Here is a 24,200-nt window from a genome sequence, read left to right as displayed (position 1 = left end):
ACAGGATGCTGAGATAGCTCCTTGATGGCGTTCTCCTCGTTGCAAATGCACATTTTATCAAGGAGTTTAATCAAAAAGCTTCTTAATTGTACCAAAGTGGCATCAGCATTTATTTGTGAATTTGATTAGCTCTAGAAAACAGCAGTTTGTTTTTTTCACAAAAGAGGCTAGTTCATCTGTTCACAAGATGATGCCTCACTCTTGGGCACTCTCTGGGTGTTACTGATGATTCGCAAATCTCCATTATTACCCCATCATTTTCATAGTTCTCAAGATCAGCGTATGTTTTACTAGATGTAATTCAAACTCACATTCCCTTGCACCACTTGCTACTTGAGTTTCTGAAATGTCGTGCTGACAGAAATCTCTGCCCGTACAAAATCCATCAGTGGGGATATCACGGTGATGAGACGGAGGAGGGAAATAACTAACTTGCTCCTCTCATGTAATAACTCTCGTCACTGACATGAGTTCCCGCAGGAGAAATGTTTCAGTCAATAAATGAGCTGGAGTCAGAATGAAACATATTGTGATTTGGTACGTATCTAATGTCACACAAGTTCCATTTATCTCAAAGGCGCATGCTGCTGTAGCATGTTGATTATTTTAATGGAATTATTACATCAAAGCCACACAATGAAAAATGGCCTATGGGTAATGTATAATGGAGCCGAGAATGAAATGAGCCAAAGAACACAGTGCCAGCATTCATTCTTAAGCCTTGTCATCTGCACTCTGTTGGACACTGAAGTTTGTCTTGCGTAAGCATACCTCTTTTCTCTCCATTAACACATTAATAAAGCAGCTCTGTGCTTTCCCAGCTGCCCCAGCTAAATGGTTAACATGCTCAACAATGCTGTCCTCTACAGGCTCTCATTTTATTCTGTCACTTGGTATTTTTGCACTTCCTTTTAATCGTGCTCCAGGTACTCCCAAATCACATCAGCAGAATGGATTTCATGACTTTGAAGCCCATCATTGTTGAAATATGCTAAAGTGGTCAGACATCCCGCTGTTCAATCCCATTTAGATGGGGAACGTGATTGAGTGAAGAAAGAAAAGGGAAGAAAGAGACGTGAGGTGCCACGGCTGGCAGTAATACATTAGCACATTCCGGCTACTTTACCTTGTAAGGCTGGTGATTGACAGGCTCTTGTAGTCTAATATCTGTTCAACTGACATCACTATTCTAAAACTATTCAGGATCCACCCTGCACTTTCTGATTCTGTCACTTTCTGCTTTGCATGCGCTCAATCACCTGGTACAGAAGGCACTAACCACTCACATTTGTTTATGCTCTTTAAGAGTAGGAGGTGCGATTAACTGCTGCACAAGAACCTGTGGAGGTAAGCAGCCATGCCTGGACCGACTCCACGCACTGTCACCATTATCACAATGGTCCATTGTGAATGTTGAGCTGGGTTCGTGGGTCAGAAATAGAAATTGGAAAATCAGTCACACACTTTCTCCATAACCAGCTCATAACCAACCACTATTGGCTGTGTGATCTTGGCACCTTTAGATGCATATGGAGGAGAGAGTTGTTTGAGGTAATTGCAGCATGATCAAAAGAGGGTTTTCATATTGCTGAGAGGGAGTTGCATGGTGTTGAATAGAGACTTGGCAACTAATGTGGGAACCTGTGCCATTGTGCTCGTTCTGCAGTGCAAATGACTGAAGAAAACACTCATTACTGCAGGAGCTGTGGAGGGCTGGAGCGAACGAGGCGACGGAGTGGCATTTGCAATAGAGAGACAATGAGAGAGACACTGCCAGTTGGCCTCTTCAGCCTGCTGCAATTGATCCATCATAGTCAGGCTGTTTTGGAGCTCTGGTTGGAGCATGTTAGAGTGCATTCACTCCATTAAATTAACACAGAATGAGCTCATGACTGGGTCACAAGGGGATAGTTTTGAGTGATTTCTAGGAGCGGTAATTTGGAAGTAATATACCTCTTGTATGTTGTGTTCAGTGATAGTTGAAAAACAAAATGATGTGGTACATCATATGATATGTGAATTTACATTTATGCGAATATCTCACTTTTTGTATGCCTCAATTGCTCCTAAACTTTCTCCAGGAGTCAGGGAAGTGTTAAAAACAAATATTAAAAAAGAGTAGTGGAGCCTAGTCTCTGATAGGCCAGCTGTGGTAAATGAGAGACAGACACTTGAAGCTCACTGTAATTGTGAATTTCTATTCCAGCCAAGTCAGTTGCTGATCCAGTGGGTTGCCAGGCTTGGCATGGACGTTGGCACCCTCTGCATATTAATAGCTTAGCTAGTTGAGTGAGTAGGCTGACTTGGAGAGAGATAAACAAGTATGAAAATAACATTCCGGTGGGTTGATAAAAGCGCACAGTCACAGAATAATATCTAGCATCCCTGATTGAGATAACAATCAGTCCGGGTAATGATGATTCCTTTGTGACACATGTTCAGTGTAAGGAGGACGTCCTCTTTCCAGCTAATGGTCCACAACTGTCAGAGACTTAAGAGCCCAGCCGACCCAGGGACGCCTCACTTCCACTGGGTTACCTGGACGTGGCCTTCCCTCGACCACCTTGGAGGCTATTTTTAACGTAATTACCCTTTTACCGGCCTGCTTAAAGCCCTGGCTTTCTGAATAAATTATGTGTAATGGAACCCCTGTCTGTACACAGATCTTTACATGCAAGGGGCCGTGGTGAATAATGGCTGGGGAGCATAGTTTTAGCTGCTCTAATTATGCTATTGGCTCCTGTTCCTGTAATAACCGCTGCTGATTTATTCATGGAGTTTGCCATACCTCCCCTTTACCGTTTAATGGCAATGGATCTTCTCCAATTAACTGTCCTTGCCCTTAAACTGGCAAAGGAGCACAGCATGTCGGCCATTTCTGTCTTTGGCCATGATAGAATTCCAGGTGCACTTTTCCCCCCGTTTGGTTTGATTGTCTTTCTATTTGCACATTTCATTTTGATGATTTTCATTTCTCCTCCGGACGTGTGGGGAGTGACAAACTCATGTCTGTATGCAATGGGGGAATATGTATTTTCATCTCTGTGAATAAGAGGGGGATGAGGAGCAGAGCACCGAGGCTTCTGTTGTGTGATAGGAATCACATAATAGACTGGCATACAGAGAGCTGTCCGTCAAGCTCTCCCAGGAGAGCCACGGCTGCTTCTGAAGAAAACAAAGGCAGGTTGGAGGCAGCTGGGGTCTGTGGGCAAACTCCCTCTCATCGCCTCACTCTCCCGTTCTCTTTGTCTCTCTGCTTCTCTCAGTCATTCACCGCGCTGACTAGAAACAATGGCAAAGGGGATCGTGGTTCGGAATACAGAGCGGGAGGATTATTCCCTGTTTCCGAGTACAGCAGATGTCATTTGTGTTCCCTTGAACTGTTGCATCCTGCGCGGCTCTAACTTGAAATCCCATTGTGTCAAACATACACCCCGGCTTCTGCGTCTCAGCTGTTGGCAGGCTTTAAGCACAAGCTTGGAAAAAAACATTACATGGTGTTTGTTCTGGGTTGACTGAGTTTTATCCACAAAGTATGAAGAATCACACCATTCTCCTGCTACGCCCTGTCTGCGCTTATGTTTCCTCGTGATGTACTTTTTTCTTAAGACTGCACTCCCCATGATGAGATTACTCCTTCCAAACAAATTAATTACATGATTTAAACTCTCATTCAGTTTGTTGTTGAAGCTGGTCCCTGTTTCCCCAGCGTTAATGTTTGTCATAGTAAGCAGAAATGTCCTACCTCAACTGACGGACTAAGCAGTAAAATGAGTCTTCTCTTCCAGCAGCTGGAGAGCGCTTGACCCCACAGACATTTGTAGCACACAGTAAAGTTTCGTTTTACTGCCCGATGCAGCCTGAAGGCACACATATGAGCTCTTCTTACTAAATGGGATGCAGCCTTATAGGATTGGTGTTCATTTATTTCAAGAGGTACTTTCAGGATTGAGTCCAGCTTCTCCTGGGATTTGATACTTTTATTAACATTGACAAACAAGGAAGGGGAAAACAGAGCACCGAAGACATAGAGGTGGGTTCACCACTCTAGAAATTCAACACCACTGGATAACAGCTGACCTTTTAGCCTATCTGACTTCGTTGACACCAGATCTATAGCCGCCACGGATGATAGAAAAGCACTCACACTCTCCGTTAGTGTGCATTTGTATCAAATGTGGCAGAAACCAAGACACCTTTGTGACCCTAAAAATCCTAAAAGAAAACTTCCTTGAAAATTAGATTATTAAAATAGGAACCATTTCTTGTTCCTGTCCTCTGCAAAGTAGCTGTCTCGATGGTGTGTTTGAACTGTGAAACCCAGATAGCTGGCTAATCGCTGGTGAGCTGCTGCAGGTTTGCTTGGTGAGAGGATCAAGACGAGAAGTGCAAACAAAAGAGACAAGCTGCCAACTGGTAAAATTAAGATAACGGAAGCTGCATATGTGCATTTCTGAACATTGCTGCCAGTTAACCCTCTTATTTTTTATTTTCGTAAGCTTATTCATACATTGCTTTTGTAACCTTTGTGCTTTCACATCACTCTGTGTTCCTTCGCTTCCTGCCATACACTGAAACAAATGGATATCAGACGGAGGCCTCCATGCAGTGGTCACAAATCGTTTTCTTTTTGGTGATGGGGGTTTATTTTCTTTGCTTAATCTGTGTTTGGCTGTGCAACCCTCTGTCTAAAGATCCAGTGTGATCACCCAGCAGCAGTAGCTTATGCCTCATTTAAGCCACTTTAAACATGTCCAGGCTCTTGTTGATTGTCGCCGACATAGAAGTGTTTGGTCTGTCATGAATTTGCGTTATTGTGCCTTTTTAGGGGAGTCCCTGCATAGTGTGCGCAGACACAAACATAATATATCAGTGTCTGCATGTGTGTGTTCTCAGACCTTATAGCAACATTTGCTATTGAAAACCAACAGGAAGCACTGCAGGAGACGTTTGTTTACAGTACTTGAAGCTGCAGAGGAAACAGCAGCACGCACTTGCTACGTGTGGAGGGTCTGTATGGTCCACAGGGAGTCGTAAAGACACAACGCCACTCTGTCCAGACTCAGTGCTTTACCATCAGAGAGCCAGTGAGGCCCCTAAAGTAATTGAATCAACGGTTTATCCTTTGTTACTGATAGTTTCCTCTGCAGAAGTTTACATCTAACAAGGCCTCAGTTGTGCATATTCAGGAAGCCATCTTGTTATGTTTGACAGCATCTCGCCGCTTTGCCGAATTGAGGCAGAATAAGGGGGACAGAAAATCAACCAGGCTGCTTGTTTACCAACTGGCAGGTAAGGTAAGAGCTCCGGGGAACCGACGGACCCGCCTTGACAAAATGAAATACCAATACCTGTGTCACGCTCCGCTTACATACCCTAAACAAACCCCTGGCAAGCATTGGAAAAATAATTACAACTGTCCACAGTCTGGTTGCAGTGTTGAAGAGGCTGACTGTTCAAAATCACTTTGCTTTCGACACAGATGGCCCTCCAGCCTGTCGCTGTGTACGTCCTTTTAAGGAGATACTTAATCTAACAAGTATGATGTATATGAGTTAGGTTTCCAGTCTTAACAACCCTTCATTTGTGTCATGTGCACAATTTATATGTTAATTGTATTTACTTTGCATAATGGTTATGCTTTGTGCAGCATTTATCAGCGAATTAAATAAAGTCGGTGGCACTGGTCTTGTCAGATAGACATACTGCAGCGCCATTATAAAGTGGGATTGTGTTGCAATGTGCAGTATGATGGCAATGTGCTGGAAAGGTTCCAAGTGCTAGTTTTGTTATGCAGGTGATCTGTGTGGACAAATGTTTTGGTGGACTGATAACAGAGCAGTTTGTTTGTTTTTTCTGATGGTTCTGCATTATGTTCTATTCTACTACCTGTTGCCTAACATCTATTAATATGCAACAAATGCCTCCTCTCAGCTCATCAAATACAGCAGTTTGGCCAGTGGCCGTAAGCCTCAAACTGTGACACACATCCCACTTCCCTATAGCATTAGTTTTGCATATAAAGGGCTCCACAATCAAATCAGCGATAACAGATATGCAGCATCAGGTTCGACGTTCAAAATACTGCTTGCTGACAAACATTTGACTCGACATTTGAAAGGATACAAACGCTGGACTTCAGGGGGAAAATCCAGCAATATAACCTGTCCAACCATCCTGACTACCTCCTAGCTCAGACTTTTCTGGCTCTTCACAACACTGCTCTAAAAGGGCACTTCAAGAACTGACACAGTACCTACTACCCACAGCGTCTAACTCAGAGGATTATGGCCACTGAACAGGCTGCTGTATGTAACACGACGGGAGTGACATTGGGATGTCTTGATAAGGCCTTGGAAATAAAGCAAAAAGATTGCAGCAGTGAGATGTTTGTGCTAAGATGAACTAGTCAATACAAGAGCACAATGTCGGAAATAAATGGACTTTGGGACTTTGTTTAGTCTGTATGCTGTCTCTTCTTCTGTTTTAACCAGCCTCTTAGAGAAACTGAGTAAAATAGGTTTGCAGTCAATCTGTGCATTTTGAAATGTATTCTGTTCTAGTAGAACACCATAATCACACTGGTACTGTGGTACATTGTTGTCTTTGATAGTGGCCCATTTATATGCATTATGTTTAGGCCACATCATTTAACCGTGCCGACACAAGGACAAAGGTTGAATCATAATTCCCAAAAGGAAACTGTCTCAGTGAAGATATAATACTCTGTTCTCATTTCACACACTCCATTGGCCAGGCAATGGCATCATTTGTTTTTCGTGTTAATTACCAGACTCACACCTTCTCTTTGCTTGCCAAGTACGGCACATAACCTCAGCCTATACGAAACATGAATGAGTCATTGACCCGCAGTGAGCTGCGTGACGATGGGACTAAGAGTCACACCCCATTAGTTTCCTGGCCTCAGTGACACTATTTCCTCTTTCCATAGGTTCTGCAGAACAAGTGGTCGGACCCTCCCTCGGTCTAAAAAAGTCCAGCTCCCTTGAAAGCCTGCAGACCGCTGTCGCAGAGGCAACGCTGAACGGTGAGATCAACCTTAACAGGCCACACTCGCGGATCATCAGGGGCCGAGGCTGCAATGAGAGCTTCCGAGCCGCAATCGACAAATCGTACGAGAGACCCCGTGTCACAGCGGCAGAAGAAGAGAACAGCATGGAGACATGTGAGTGTTTAGTGCTTTTGTTTTCCCGAGTATTGAACCAGAATACCATGCCCAAAAGTGTGTCACTATACAATGTGCGATAGAAGATTATTGCAAAGACATTCAGTCAGTGTAATATAGGTCATCACAGTACTTCCCAAGAGCCTTTTCTGAAAGGCAGGATTCACCCCCGAATAAACTGGGTTAGGGATCCCCACTTGCAAGAGAGGCATGTGCCACAAAGCACATCTGCATTAGGCGTCTAGGTTACACACTCATTAATATTCACACAGTTCATGTTGAGTGGAATTGTTAGAGACTGTGGCAACATGTTTTCCCAGGAGCTTACAAACTCTTAAAGTGCATTGCCATGTTTTTTTTTCAACGGAATGCATGCAAGGAAAAATTTCCGCTGTTTACCCACACACGTTAGGGCCCCATTGCATCCATTTTGCACGTAACGTATATATGTGTAATTGAATTTACCATGAGTATAAATGAAATACCCTTTGCTTCGGTTCGCGCCAGTTAGCTTTGGCTCATAACAACTCACTCCTTTGCCAGGTTTCCTCACATTTGTTTACATGCCTACCTGACTGGGATTGAATCCATAATTACCTAGCTTTATTCTAAACCAGGAGCAGGACAATTTGTAAGGAAAGGCATGCCACCCTCTCTTTGAGTGAATATATCCATCCGTACTTGGTGTTTGATGACAAAATGACATGCGTTGGATGCAGAGAGACAGCAGTCTTATGCTTTCCGACAGGTAATAACCCTGCAACACTGCAAGAATAATCACCAGATATAAATTTCCATTCACCGTTAAAGAGCTGAGAGACATCTGAAAAAGAGGGAATTATTTGCCTGAAACGCTTTGTTCTCATAAGCTCTGTCGGCAAGCCACTAAATACAGTCTTATCTCGGCAAAGAAAAATGGGGAAAGCAACCGATTTCCCCTGCCGCGGTATATTGCATTCTCCCCCATGATATTCAAATAACTCTGTTTTTCAATTTAGATAAAAGCAGCCAGTCTGTGCTCGTCACTGAGGTTAATAGTCAAAGTTGACAGATAAGCGGCTGCCTTCCTCTGCTCCCAGACTTTTATTTACATAAAATAAGAATGTGGCATCACCCAAAGAAAATGTGTCCCCACAAGATATCCTGCTGGGCAAAAATGCACTTCCCCCTTGTGCTACTTTGTGTTGCATCGTTTGAGGAAATAAAAGGGAAAAAGAAAAATCTGCTCTGCTGGGCAAAAATCCCTTCTTTTATGTGCCGGAATACGACTGGCAATTTCACTTGTCATAACCTTCCACTGACAGGCCAGCTTAAATGTCCTTGATGATTAAAGAAGGAAAGTTTAATGGTAGAGTTTCCACTAAGTGACAAAGTGTTTCCTGTGGTTGTCTGTCTCCATAAATTATCTTTTAGTTTCCTGACACTTTCATCAATGCTTCCACTGTCATTTGAGATTGTCAGCAAAGTCTTTTTTCCTTTCAGTTCCATTAAATTGCTGTGGATGGTCTTACCTTCTGATTTCTGGTGTTAGAAGCTTTTGTGTGTGTGTGTGTGTGTGTGTGTTTTTTGTTTTGTTTTGTTTTGTTTTTTTTCCATGGGATGCAGCTTGTTTTTTCTGTCTTGCTTTATTTTGAAATCTCCACCTTTTGTTTGGCCTTGCTCCTAACTCAACACAATGGCCTTTGTTAGAAAACATGTGAAGAATATGGCCGCAAACAAATGCACGCTCGCGTACGCACACACACAAAGTACACTTGGCGACTTCCCTCTGGGAGGCTCTGGATTACAATGTTTAGTATGTTATCGGCAGCTTGGCATCATTAAGCAGTTGCGACATTAGCACTCCTGCTAATCTCAGTCATTTGAATAGCCAGATACAGCTCACAGCTGCCATTCGCTGCTGTTGCTCTTAAGTGGATGATAAGCAGGCAGCAGATTGAGTGATAAAAATGATACCCATCCAGAACCTGTTCCCAAATTTGTGGAGGTGGTGAAAGCAAAGGGAGGGGCTGCGTGAGGCGATGAATTGCATAATTGAGCAGGTTTAAACCAGTGGTTTGGTCTCTATTGCTACCATCCAGAGCCTCACGTTGAGATTCCATTTCAGTAATTTCCTCCGAGACGGCAGCTGAAAAGAAATAGCTGATAGCTTCACAGCTCGCGAGAAAAAACAAACCCTGCAGTTCCTTGAAATGTGAACCCAGCAGCTCCACCCTTCCCTTACAAATCCATCATGATCTTCCCTCCCTCTTCTTTCTTCATGATAAGCGCTTCTCTCTCCTCCATCAAAGGCAAAACTTAAAGGACGACACGCGATGCTGTAATAAGTTGTAATCTGAAGGACATCTAGCTCACGCCTCCCAGCCAGAGATAGAACGTAGACAGGAGCAATGCCGATTGCGAAGTGTGCCGCATTTGCAATTAAGATCCCCGTGAGGCTTTTTACGATATTATTTAAATGTATAATTACTGACAGATTAATTACATTTTGCATATCATTTCTGATTAGATGTGATGGAAACTTTGAATTTAATCAACCCTACATCACCTAAGGAGTTTGGTTTCAATTTGAGGTCTGGGTTGAAATTAGTTCAGACTTAAATTAAGCATGAAATTCATATGACTTTCTTTACAGCTTCCACTTTTTGGGGAAAAAAGGGTAAAAAAGAAAAAAAAGGTTCTCTTGTGAGCTGTGTAAAATGTACACATTTGAAATAACTTCAGGCTTTCAGCTAAGTGAAAATATGTTCAACAGAATACTACTCTCAAAGGATGTACAATGTAAATATATTCTGCTCTAATGAGGCGGATGAATTCAGTGTGTTTTGTTCAAAGCTGTTGTACCTTGTGGGACACTGCTTTTCTTTTAATGGTTTATCTGATGTTTCCACAAGAAGGAAGTGAGGCTTTGTACTGCAACTTTGTGTTATCCGCGGGGAGTCAAGTGGAAGTTAAAGTTTTTCTCAGCTTTTTTTTTTTCCCGACTTCCATTGTATTTTTATTTTTTTCTGCCCTCGTGTTTGTGTGAATGTGCTAATCTCTTTCTCTCTGAACATCTATATTTAACACACACTCATTTGCTCTTATGTCTTCTCCCCAGTGGACGAGGACACAGAAGGAAGTTCCAGATCAGGTCGGGAGTCGATGTCCACCAGCGGAGACCTCTTTGTGGGCCCCGGGCTGAACGGCAGCCTCTCCAAAGATGACAGGCAGAAAGATCGGGACAAGATTGGAGGGAGCGAAAAGAAACCTGAAAGGGATAAAGACAGGGAGAAAGACAAGGACAAGAACAAAGCGAAGAAAGGTGTGCTGAAGGGCCTCGGCGAGATGTTCAGGTAGGAATGAGACGGCGCTCAGCTCCAAATCCTAAACAACCTCCCCGCATGTTGCCTTAAGCACCATTCACTATCTGCTTTATTTAATTCCACTCAACGCTTTCACCACTGGATCATACAGAATATGAATGCATTCTCTGGATGTTGCCAGTGCTAATCAGGGACCCTTCTCCTTGAACCCTGTGAGTTGGAGGGAGGGGATGGAGGGAGGGGGGGTTATCGACCTCAAGGGCCTCTGGCACTTTTGAGCCAGATTATTTTTAATAAGGGCAACATGTTTTATTCATAATCCCGTGTGCGCGCTCCTCCTATCCAAACACGCTCCGCATTTGTTAACTAGCAGACAATGTTCAGGGCCAATACGGCTGTTAATGTGGGAGCTGTGATTTGGGTTTTGGGGTTGAAAGACCTTTGGAGGTGATAAAACCGTGTGCAGGTTGGAATTGTTGCCTGCGGCTGGTTTTCTCAGTCACTGTCTCATCACGTGGTCCCAAGGTTTTAGATACAGACAACCTTGGGAGACAATGAGAGGTGGCATGATCCTGCTCCCAGCATCCTTCAGATATTCATATTCACAAGCAAAAGATTTAATGTCGCTGATTTAATTCAGCAGTCATCTCACCTGCTGTACGTCTTCTACATTGTGATATCACCTCATTTTCCCCAGGAAGTTGCAGGAGGCTGGCAAATTCAAACCAGACACCTCTGCCGGCACATTTTATGGGTGTTAGGTTTGTCTTCTAGCCTGGAAAATAATTCCACTGCCTTTGAGGACTAATAGGCACAGTTTCCTTACCCTGAATATAGTTACTCTAGACTATACAGTTGTGTACATTGACACGATCATGTAAGAAATGTGCAAAGACACAGTGGATGAAAATAAACATCCAGCAGGTATCAATTCAGTATCTCTGCTAAAGGAAAATTAGTGGGGGAGTCACATTAATTATTTCAATTCCATGCACATTTGAATATTGCATAAATTAACGGTGGAGGCGGTGCAGGCCGTTATCGTGCCGAAGTTGTTTTCATGTGGATTAGTTTAATGGGATTAGTTAGCGTATCGCGGTGCACGGCTCGGTAATGAACAATAAAGACGACAAGTGTGTTTCGAGGTCACGACGCAGGAATGTGGGGAGCTCGCTTATCTTCCATTATTTTCACTCTTGTGATTTTTTTTTTTAATTCAACTGTCTTTGCATCCTGTCGAGTAAACGCATAATGACTCGCACAGGCTCACATTCTGTCACACGGCAGGCGCGAGCACATATGCAGAGAGGCACACATGTTGACAGGAGTGCACACAGGGAAGTGAGCTGGATTAGTAAATGAAAGTGGAAATTTGGGTTTGACACTCCGTGACATGCAATCAGCGCCGTTGGCAAACCTTTTTGAGCGGATGTGTGCTCAGCCTAAGAGGTGGCTGCCGGGTGATTTTAGCTGTGCATGCGAGCCCTCGGCGTGCCCTCCTCGGCCTCATCATCATTCTTCATTATCTTTGAGTGCCACCGCCACTTAAGAGTTGGCACACGGTAGGCCTCCCTGACACCCCCCATCCTCGACCTCCATGTATTTAACGCCAGGCCCTGTGCCTCCTGAATGCAAAGAGGCAGCCCCCTAAACCAGTCTGTCTCTCCGGCTCTCAAGCTTTGTCTTTACTTCATTCCACTACTCCTACTCAGTGTTGATACCTCAAACAATTCACTACTTAATATGATGACAGCTCTCACGCCCACACGTCTACGCTGTCCCCTCTCTGTTCCCTCCTAGTTCTCTCACAATCCACCTAAAAGGCTTATAATGTTAGAAATGGCAAGGAACTGAGCTGAAAATAAATGTCTCCCACTGGATACAATGACAAACTATTTTTTAGAACAAATCGCAGTGATATGAAATGCCTAGCGGTCAAAAAGGGAAGAAGAGGGGGGAAAAGAGATCTGTTGTGTGTCTCACTTGTAGTGATTCTCGCAAAAGTTTTGACAGTGATTTCAGAGCGGGGAAGTTTTCACTGTGCGCGACAAAAGGTTAGGCTGACAGTAGCGCAACACTCTCAGGCTTACAAATCACAGATGGAATTTACATGAGCAAATTTCACGTGTCTCACCGTTGCATCAAAACATCAAAAAGGCATCCTGATTGGGTTAATCTTTTGTAATGCTTGTCTCCGTTGCTCTCATTAGCATAAAGTGGACAGGCAGGCGCTCACTTTTCCCTGCATTTCTCACACACGTCTTACACTCACGTTCTCCCTCTAAGGAGATTTCAAGGAGTTTGCACTGCACCGCAATTTGAGCTCATTTGCATGCAGGCCTTTGGACGGCCTGATGAACGTGTAGTGCACATCTTGCTTAATGGACAGCCTGATTGGGAGTGCATTAACATCAGAGCCAGGGGAGAGGAGGATGGTCTAATACAGGCAGAGAGGGAGGATAGAGGGAGAGACTGTGAGATAAATACTGTGAGTGCAAGAACGACTGTAAGTGTGCGAGTGCGTGATGGAAAGAAAATTGACTGCCTAAAGCCCAAAGCAAAGAAGCTGCAGTGCACAGCCGCGGCTTCCCTGCGTCTCTGGTTTCATACTGTACTGCCTATAGGATGGCCGACTGCCTGGTATACAGTCCTGTACCATCCAGTAATGAATAGCTTATCATCTTATGAATGGATAGCAATGTGCATGCATGCGGAGGATAAAAAGCCAGCCCCAGGCAACTTGACATTATTGTTATTTCAAGGATGTCTGTTGCATGCATCTATCACTGTGTCCATGTCTGCATGCAGTTGGATATAGGGGAGTGGAGGATGATGCATTATCCCCGAAACCATTATATGTGATTATTCATGTCATTTCAAGTAGATAACATGTGATCATTACTTTCTGATCCTATCGGGTCTGTTTGGATGTCGGAAGCTTTGCCCAGGGCTCTGTTAGCATGCTAGCAGACAATGATGTCTCGGCCAGGCCTGCGAGACCCCCTTCAACATGCCTAATGAGGTGTTGTTTATCTGCTCTGTGACTGACTGACCTCCTCCATCCCCATCTCCTCCCTGTAATGTGTCTTTGTGTGTGCACACATGCAAAACAAAAAATAACCACCCAGAGAAATTCATTATAGGCTTGAGTGTTCAATGAATATGCATATTTCAGTTGCTTGTAGATTGGTATTTTTTCTAGTGTGTGTGTGTGTGTGTGTGTGTGTGTGTGTGTGTGTGTGTGTGTGTGTGTGTGTGTGTGTGTGTGTGTGTGTGTGTGTGTGTGTGTGTGCATGTGTTCTGTTTTTGACAAGAACGACAGAACTGCAACCTATTGAGTACAGTAGCATGAAGCAAAAAAATGAAGGCAGGGTTGGGACGGGGGAGAATGGGGCCAGAGAGGTGGGGGTTGGGGGCTGGATAGGGTGAGGGTGGAAGGAGAGAGGGAGTGTGTTCACTGGAGTGAACTGGGGCACCAAGGGAGAGTGAGAAAGGAGGATGAAAAGGAAAGGGAGATGGGGAATGAGAGAAGAAGGGAGCTTTTCACAGCGGCAGTCACGGCATCGTGCTGCTGTCTGCCTGGAGGGAGGATTGAGGATCTCTGGCAATTCTGTACTTTGTGCTTTGTGTGTGCGCGTGTGTGTGGTTTCAAGGCGTGTGTAAATTTGCATGTGCGCACATGTGTAATGCATGTTTGCTTCTGTGTGTGTGTATAGATGAAAAGACTGTGTTAATGGACTCTGGCACTACCATCACCCTTTCTCCCTGGTGCTTCCTCACCCTCATGCACACTTGCCCCCTTACCCCCACCCCCCCACCCCACCACCAATCTGATAAGTGGCATGCCGAGCCATCCGTCGACACTGGAGCTCAATGTGACAGCCGTGCACACCACACCCCTCACCCTTCCATCCTCCATCACCCCAGGGACCTCATCGCCTTCCTTCTCCTCCCTTCAGATGCAGCCCCTCTCACGGCTACAGGGAGTGATGCACGGGAGACGGGTGTGGAGTGGGAAGGGAAGCAGTGAAAGTGGAGGGATGCTTCTATCCGTCAATCTTTATTATTCTTAGGCAGTGTGGAAACACGCTGGGAATTCTGGTGTGTGAGGGGGATTGCATGAGTGTGTGTCTGCATGCATGTGTGACTATGCCTAGAATATGGATACCATGCCACGAAAGCATGATTGCCTTGTGTGCAGCACAGGAGTAAGTAGTTAGCGTGTTCCCGCGCTGGTCCGTGCTTTCGTTTCATGCGATTCCTTCTGCTCGTGTGGGTGTGAATGGCTGATGGCGGGTAAGCCGGTTTGATCATTAGCACACCAACATGATACACGCATTAACCTGGCTTTTAGACACACACATGGCTGAGAGCATGCCGGATGGATCAACACACAAACTCATTCTGTATAATGCACCTCTCGTCCCCTCTACCGTCCCCGGCATACACACAAATGCTCACATATGCTTGTAGTATTATGCCACAGTTGATTTGGAGACAGCAATTAGCCGCCTCCACATGTGGGCCCTGACATCTGCTCAATGTAATCTGAGAGAAAACGATAATTGTTCTCCTTTTTTGCTCTGCCTCACTTATCATAATATCTACGCTGAGGTAGTAAAGGCAGGCACGGGGCACAGCGTCACGCCAGAACTTGCGCCTGAGAATGGCTGGCAGCTGGAATGACGTGGAGAATATGAGTAATGCAGGAAAAGATAATTACATAAAAGCACACCGTGGATGGTGGTGTCAGAATGAGCATCTGCTCAGCAGGGTGGTCAGTGGTTGTAGAAGTTCCCTTTTTCTTTTAGTCCCCGACGTAGGAAAAGATTCACTCCCTTGAAGTGTCCGTGAGAAACAAAATGACTCCCTGTCAGCTGACTGTGACATTGACCTCCCTGTGAAGCATGCTAAAGCAAAGTGAGCCACAGATTTATTCTGTCATCGATAAATATTTCAGAAGCAACTTAGCGCTGGACTTCGACAGCTTTTGGCAGCTTTGCCAAGTGCAAAGTCATACCTCAATATCACCTTCAAATGCCTGCACAGCTAAAAAGAAATATGTCACCGAGGGCACCACACTGAGAGGGTCACCTATTTCGACTTCTTGGGAAATACATCTTTTCAGAACAACACCCCCCCACCCCCCTGCGTTTTCAAAGCTGGCGCAAGATCCCAGGACTTTAAAGGGGTCAGTTTTGCAGGCTGAACTCCAAATTCCCCAACAAAAAAAATGTCCTCTGAGAGTGACATCCCATTGCTCCCTTGCCAATCATGTACCAAAGATGCCCAGCAGGGGCCAAACAACAAACAACACAGTCCCCCGCTGAGAAGATTAGTGCCACTGTGACAGAGTGCAGCGGCGAGAGATGAAAACAGTAAAACAACAAACTCCACTGTACGCCAGGTTAAGGCAAGCATGGCTTTGTGTCTGGTGTCAAAAAATTGGATGTCACTGTAAATTTGTGGCAGGGTGAAGCAGTTAGACACAAGGAGAGGCTGAGGGATAGGATGAAGGAGGGGGAGGAGAGGACGGCCTGAGACTTTCGCCTTCATGCAAGAGTGAAAGATGGTCGTTTAAGGCGTGGGGATGCGGATGGGGGGGGGGGGGGGGGGGGTCAAGCTGTCCGGCAGCACTTCCTCTGCTTTTGGCCACTCGATGCAAATGTAATTGGGCAGCACTGGGCCTCCATCAGACAGCCCTGAAGTAATTAGGTTTAGAATGATCACGCAGTGCTCCGAGATAGACCTTGAAGCATGGGGAGAAGTGCGTGTGTGTGTTTGAGTGTGAGTGAGTGTGTGTGTAGAGGTGGTGTTGCACGATGGAGTTAATTGAATCTGAAATCTTGTCGGGCTGAAATGAGATCCACCGATGTCTCTCACACTGGGTCTCAGGCAGAGGGCTGCAAACATGACTGAATTCATAAAGTGTTTTATTAAAGAGCTGAAATTAAGTGCAGCAGCACACCCCTCTATCCTCTACCAGGCCTGCGACTGCTAACGATCCAACCCCAGCGGAATGGCACCCAGACCTACCGATGGAAACCCAAGATGTCTTCTCTTCTCTTCTCTTCTCTTCTCTTCTCTTCTCTTCTCTTCTCTTCTCTTCTCTTCACTTTACCTCCTTGAAACTGTTTCCCCATCTCATTTTTCCTCAGCTGTCCTCCCTACTCTACACCACCTCTCACCCCCCCATCTCTCCTTTCATCAACCTTGACGTTCCAAACAGAAAACCACCCGATGTTTCTTAACTTCCTCCCTCTCTGTTTGATATTTGTTTTTCACACTTTGAGACACTTTGATTCCACTTTGATGTTATTTCTTCGCTTTGGCCTAGATCGCTTTGATCAATCAGAGAAAGGCTGTTCCAATGTGAGTCGACTCTCGGAGGACGCGTGGATTCGAAAATAATGAGAAAACATTAACAACGCGTTCAAGGATCTGAGAACGGCACAATGCCATTTTGTTTTTTTCTAAATAGTACAAATGGATCACTCATGCCGCCTCCAATAAGCCATGTTCAATGTATGTTTTGGTCTAAGGATGACAAAAAAAATATACATTAAATTAGACATGCAAAGCATGCTTGATATTACAGAGACAGAGGTGAGAAATGCACATGGGAGAAGCTATTTATTTCCCCCTATGTGCTATGCAAATGAAGCGAGCAGCTTGCTACAGTAGGACTCATTGCTAGTCTGCTCAGCCATCCACCAGGCTTAGCATGTAATGAAATAGAGGCCGCTGGCTGAAATGACCTTTCCCATCTAGTGAGTTCCCACCTGCTGATATGTGCACACACCCTAACATGTGAATGAGAAGATAGGCAGTACGGGAGAAACAACCATAGGAAAAGCGGGGAAGACAAAAAAGACAGGGAAATTGCTTTTGAATTACAAAAGGTAATATCAATCGATGTTGAATTACACTTCTGATTTCCATCAAAGGCAACCAATTAAAGCCAGGAATTGTATTCCTCTTGTTCTGTCAGCGTCTCGACATGTGTTTGGCATGTAAAGTGAAACTGTCTTTTTTTCTGCCTCTCTCTCTCTCTCTCTCTCACCCACTCCTACTCTGATGTTTTTCTCTGTGTCTTTGGTGACAGTGTCAGAGAAATGGAGATTTCGTTTCACAGCCAGATATGGATTTCATTCCTCTCCATGTTTGTCATGACGGAATCTTAATTGGGCTCTCACTGCTTTACCAAGATGTGCGAGCTGTCCCCCCCCATGTTGTGAGTTAAGGAGGGGGTGAATGTAAGTCTGAGGGAGAGAGGAAGTGTGTGTGATGACGGACTGAGGAGTCAGCAGGTAAAGCTCAATTGATGTTCCAGCTGCAGATGCATATCAAGTCTGCTTCAGCTCTTTATGAGTTAATTGTGTATCCACAATCGTATATACAGCCAGGTATACATGTGAATTACATCCATTTTAAACAGTTTCACCTTCTAATGTACATCTAGAGCCAACTCGAAGGCATGAAGGTCTGGGTGATAAGATTAAGAAAAGAAGACTTTTATACTGATATCCCAACACTTAATACCTGTAATGAGTGCTTTCCTCGGATGAGTGAGGACACCATTATCTGTATCTGTGCATGTATGTTTAACCAATTTGAACTCACAGAGTTTTTTTCAGACATGTTCTGCCACAAGGAGCCTCACTGAGTAACAAAGAAATAAAAAACAATAAAATGCAGTTTGATGATCTCTCTGAAGTAGCTTAGGATCATTGAAGATGTTGTCTTCATTGTTAAACAGCCACCATTGCAGGTGACTCAGGCAAAAATGTTCGTGAACACAGTAATGTATTCAAGTTTATTGTTATTCTTGTTCGCTGACATATCGTCTGTATTTTACCCGAGAGTTATAGCAACAGGCGAACAAATACTTGCACCGTTAGCCGACCAAAAGATAACTTAATCAGAGTTTACTTCCACTAACCTCAACCATACAATAGTTGTCATGCACTGATCTTGTGGGAAAAAAGAATTGAACATTTTTTTTAGCTTTGTATGTTGAAGACATTGCTATGAAGAGTAGTCTGGAGCCCACTATTGACATCCTTGACTGGTGATAAGGTTGGTTTATAACTTAACTGTAGTAAATATTGTTGATCTGTAGTCTTTGTCTCATATCAGTGTTGTGTTATACTGCAATCCCATAAAACCAACTGTTACCTGGGGGATATTTCCTCATTGTCTTGACCAAAGTTGAATAAGTGTAAGTGATATTATTCACAAAGTCCAAAGTCCCCTCTCTCTGCCTTAAAACACGTTTCCTTTTGCTGTAGATCAGCAAGGCAGATCCCCCACACCTCGAAATGTGATATGGAGGTGGTAAGAGGCTGATAATTGTCTCATTCATGTAACTGTCGCATTAATTTGTAGCATTTTTGCTAAGGGTTTTAAAAGATTTCTTGACTTGGAAAAACTCTCCATGCACCAAACTTATGGTTCCAGTGTTCTGCAGTTGTTAAATGTATTTTACTTTGGAGAAACAAAAGTTTGTTCTGCTGCAGAAGGTCAGTAGACAGAGGGGGAGTATCCAGGGTTATTTATTCAACCCTGCTTGTGATGTACAGTCACCACAGTCACAGAGATTCCCTCTCTCTCATCCTCACTTTACTTACAATTACTGTCACCCATCCACCCCCCCCACCCCCCATATATCCTCCTGTATCCCTCCTCCTTCCCAGCATGCCCTGGAGATTCATCGTGGCATTGACAGAAAGACCTCTCCCGTCTCCCTCTGAATGCTGGGAGGGATGTATATCACGGATCAGTGATTCCGCTGTCTCCTTTCTCCAACGGACTCAAATACAATGCTTGTGCTAGTGCGTGTCCAGGCCTGTATTTCAAAGTCTGACGTTTACGAGCCAGAAAACCTGCCTCACTTCTCCCCTCGCCTGTCCTTTAGATGAGCATCTTGGAAAATCAGGCATTTGAGTGTGGCAATACACATCTGTCTCCGGACTCATCAGCATGTAAATTAGTTTGGAAATAATTGCGAGAAGCCGAGATAATCAAAACAGAGAAGACAGGAAAAGAGGCCTGGCAAACAAACTAAATTTATGAGGTGCTCTTGTATCATGACAATTATCATACACTATTTCCTCTCATCTAGCACGCATCCAAATGGGATGAAGTCGTGCTAGGTGAGAGCAGCTGTAAATACATCACCAAAACACATCAGCGGTGTTTTGTAAAGCCACTCCAAAATTCAGGTTGCCTTCTCTTCCCCGCTGTGGCGCTTCAGCATCCACGCTTGCGGTTGCCATCATTAAAAGAGCTGAGCAGACTCGGGATGCTGTGTTTGCTGAATGCTGAGTTTTCGTGTTTGAGGCGTGCAGCAGCAGCCTGGCTGAGGATACAGAGAGTGGCAGCGATCAAAATGGCCCATTAGGAATGCAGTGTGCCATAGTGTATCTAGGTCACAGCCTGAGCCACCTACTGTAGCTCTTCACTGAGGAAGCCATCCCCACTCATCATCTTCTACATGTGTGAGCGTGCGGGCTATGTTGGCTAGGCATTACCAAAACATGAGTGTTGTTGTGTGCATTTGTGTGACTGTTTGCTTATGCATGGGTCCTGGCTGGCAATGGCACTGGGTATCTGATCGACTGTTTGTCTGTACACAAAGTGGGAGAAACAAAGTGTGCGGGGCGATCATGAGTTGTATAAAAAGTCAGCAGCATTACAACGATCAGAATACACACACACACACACACACACACACACACACACACACACACACACACACACACACACACACAAAGCTTCACCCCAACACCTGAACTTCTGCTCTGAGTTGCTCAAGTGTTTCTATGTAAATTGTCCTTCAGAAACTCCCTCCTCGCTGCGCTCATACACTTTAACAAATGGATGTATGAATGTGCTCGGACTGTTTATTTGTGTTGTAATGAGAGGCTTTAATCAGGGGTGTCAGGGATTTGAAACGTTCCTCTGAGCGTGTGCAGAAACAGCCCTCCCCTTCTCACACACACACACACACACACACAGACGCACACACACACACATGCAGACGTACGCACACAACTCAGTGATTTATGTGAAACATTAAAGGCAATCATGTTGGGCTGAGCCTCGTCCTTTGTATTGCACAGGCTGTTTGAAATATGGAAAAGCCAAGCTGTTCCTTGATATACAGGCACACACATACAGATAAAACACACACAAGCACAGACGCTTATGTGTGCCTGAAATATTGCTTAAATACGAGTAATTGGCACACTGAGCAAAAAAGACAAATACTGTTTCTTTTTTTTTTCTTATCTTGCAGGCACACACAAAACCTACACATGCAAAAACTTTTGGTTGTCGATAGATATTCAGAACCCCACCCCCACCCCATACACATCCACACTTATTCAGTTCAACAGCTGCTTTGATACTGATAGTTGTTAGTTTAAAAAGCAGAGAACATCTTCAGCCGTTCACTGTGCTGCAGCGCTCTGTGTCTGCTTTCGGTCTGGTTTCTGTGGCTACAAAGAACATTTCTCAAGAAGAGCAGATTAACTCTGCTGGAATTTCGAAAATCTCCCATGCCCTCCTCCATACACACACTTACACACGAACATTTGCATTAAATGGCCGAAACAAACATCTCAGAAGTACAACAAATTATCTGTAGGATTGAATACCACATAAAAACAGCTCTCTGTGACTGACCATTTTTCATGTGTTCATTTAGTTTAAACCCTTTTCCTTGTCTTACTCCTCCTGTTTGTTAGCAGTGGGATGAGAAGCTCTGTGTGAGGCTCTGTGTGTCTTTTTCCATGTATCTCTCCCAACGGCTGGACTAGTGGTTGAATGTTGATGTTGATCGGGCCGTTTGATGCATACACAGAGTTTGGGAAAACAGAGAAAATAAAATGCTTGAAATGACTAAAAAAAAAATGACTTGAAAGATCAACTCTGAAAAAGAAGTGTGAAGAGAGCAACAAACAGATGGAGGAGTACCCGACTGACAGAGAGTTGCAGATATAACAGGAAATATCGACTGACACGGCAAGAAACTGGATAAATGTAAGGCTGAAAACAATTTTCCGATAGGACGGTATAGCATCAATTTCCATGCACATGTATTGCCAGCAAACCGTCATTTCCATGCAATAACCCCTTTATGGTAAACAGGTGGGGACAGTGATATTGCCTGTGAAAAAGACTCTCATTTAAATACAATGATGGCATACAATTCATACACCTGTAAATTGTTTTTCTTTTTCATTATTTTGTTGTGGCGAAAGACTGCATCGAGCGTCGCCGCAGCTGAGTGTCCTCCTACGTGGTGGTGTCTTCTGTCTGCTCAGCTGGGGGAACTCATAGGCGTAGAAGTTTCTGGCAAGAATCATTTCTCCGTTCTGCCCGTGGTGCTGTCCCCCTACTGGCGCTCGGCCTGATGTCATGAATAAATGCATGTCATGCCTCCGCGGAGCAGGACACGCTGCTTTTCTCACCCGGCGTGAACCGCTTCGACTCCCACCCTCCCTCGCTCCCGCACCCTCTCCCCACTGTTTTCGTACCGTCGCTGAAAGAATTAGGCCTAGATCCCCTCCAGAGCTGCAGCCAATCAGCAGCAGCCCCCATTTGCGCTTTTTTTTTTTTTCTTCTGGAGAAAATGAATTGTGTGTATGTGTCCAATGAAGGGAAAGCGCCGAGATGTCATATCTTGCTGTGACCTGGAAGGGGCAGAGTCTCTGTTGAAGGCAGGGGAATGTGAAGCTGCATTAAGGGGTCGTGTTATTTTGATTGCACATCCCACACCGCGACCCCCAAGATGGTGTGAACTCACAGAAGTGCTACCTTCTATCTCTCACACTCACTCAGGAATCTGAGGTTGCAGTCTTTCCCCTTAAACTCCTTAAAAAAGATGCCATTCTGAGGATGGATCAGATCTTAGATTCTGGTTTAAAAGGCTGAGCAGGGAAAGCGCTGACTGACATTACAGGTTGCGGATAATGAGTTCCGCCGGGAGGGAGATAATCGGCTGGAGGATAGAGGAGCGGCTGGAGAACATCCTCCCATGCCTCTCCAGGGTTGGCGTCCTTGGAAACCAGCGGTGGCGACATTGTGCCGAGGCCACTGAGTGAGAACGGATGCCCCCCTCTAATGTTTGTTAATTATAGCAAATCCCAGGAAAGGATAAAAAACTCTTTCTTTGTCTTTCTCTGACTGCCTTATTGGATATTTTTTATACAGGTAGAGAGTGTTTACTTGCCACAACTGCAGCAACATTTAGTTGCCGAAGAGCACCGACAAATTGGACAGCCTCGCCTCCCTAACAAGGCTCTATTAAAATTACATGCCACTGTCAGGATGTTGCCCTAGGTGCAGTGCAGTGTAGAAACCATGCACTGTTTCATATTGACATGCCCTTGCATTGGACAGGGAGAGGAGAGGAAGAAAAAGTATTGTGTGTGTGCTGGTTTGTGTGTGTGACAGTCTTAACTTTCTGCTGTGTACTTTTTGCCATCAATAACATGATAATAACATCTCTTGATTTTTTTTTTTCTCTGAGGAAAAAAAAACAAACTGTATTTTTTTTCATGGTGCTTTATAGATTATCACCATGAAATGCAGCGGGTGGAGGCATGGTTATTTATTTTCTTCCTGACTGCGACAAATACAGTTTCGGGGGATGGGGGGCGCAGACACCACATCAGACGACTGTGGGGGGACTTCGCCCCGGGAGATCTGGATTAACTTTCAGGTTGGCCGAGCAGAAACCATAATGATTCTCTCTGTCTGCCCTTGAAATTATCTTCTCATCACTTACTCAAATTGATAGATGCAGTCACTTTCTCTTTCTGGCTCACCTGTTCCATTTGCAGGTTTGAATGATGCCAAAAAGATTTAACACCTCATATGATGAGGGCTTCATGTGAGGGTAAACCAGGTAGTCCATCACGTCCCTGCATTCACTCTCAAAACCCACAAATTTTTAGGAGAATAAATAAGCAGCTCCCTTCCCTACTGTAAGTCAGCAACTTCCTGTGAGCAAAACCACAAATTCCCCACAGAAGATGTCAAAACAGATTAGCTTCTGTCAAATCTACTCCCCAGATTAAATGATTGTAACAATCAAACTGGCTTTGAGGCTTTGCATAATTTACTTTTTTTCCTCCCTCTTTGGAAATTCTGCCTTTGACTTTTTCCTCCTCTGTTGTGCTGCAGCCTTGAAGTATTATTACCCTGTAAATCGATGAGGATGATGTATGAGGCATCTGCTGCTAGTGGTATAAACCCTTCTGTTTTCTATGATATATGAGGATGTATCATATTGAATGGAGTACCTATTTACTGACTTCTACGGAAAGCAGCCACATACAGCATAAGCCTAATGTGCAACAGCATTTGAAAACATTTTGTTTTATGAGATGCTGTCAGCAGATGTCAAATTGAGGACACTTTGATCAATGTTTCATTGCATCAGTGGCCATCATAACATTATTAAAGCATACTACATGTATGACTGACACATGTTAGATTACATACTCCTCAAATGAGGTTTGATGGTGAATCAGATTTGAGTGTGATCAAACAACTGATGGAGAGGGCAGGGCGGCTCAATCTTCACAACCTAAGGACGCAGTCACACCACGCTGGCAATTTGATCACAAAGCTCTTACCTGACTTTAGAACAGTGTTGGCTAAATGAGACTAGATGAAGTTCTTATGGATATTTAAAA

The 24,200-nt window shown here is 44.4% G+C and overlaps 1 protein-coding gene across 5 annotated transcripts in view; it reads left to right on the top strand.

Annotated features, from left to right (window-relative positions):
- The window catches only part of LOC119008605 (partitioning defective 3 homolog), a 377,798-nt gene that overhangs the window by 259,646 nt on the left and 93,952 nt on the right, over positions 1–24,200 (top strand). For all 5 annotated transcript variants that reach the window (XM_037079110.1, XM_037079112.1, XM_037079111.1 and 2 more), the window contains 2 exons: positions 6,953–7,186; positions 10,287–10,521. In XM_037079110.1, the coding sequence (XP_036935005.1) occupies positions 6,953–7,186; positions 10,287–10,521 (469 nt within the window). The remainder of the gene's footprint in view (positions 1–6,952; positions 7,187–10,286; positions 10,522–24,200) is intronic.

Source organism: Acanthopagrus latus, chromosome 19, assembly GCF_904848185.1.
Source record: "Acanthopagrus latus isolate v.2019 chromosome 19, fAcaLat1.1, whole genome shotgun sequence".
Lineage (NCBI taxonomy): Eukaryota > Metazoa > Chordata > Actinopteri > Spariformes > Sparidae > Acanthopagrus > Acanthopagrus latus.
The sequence above is the reverse complement of the archived record's forward strand: the minus strand, read 5'-3'. Positions and strand labels throughout refer to the sequence as shown.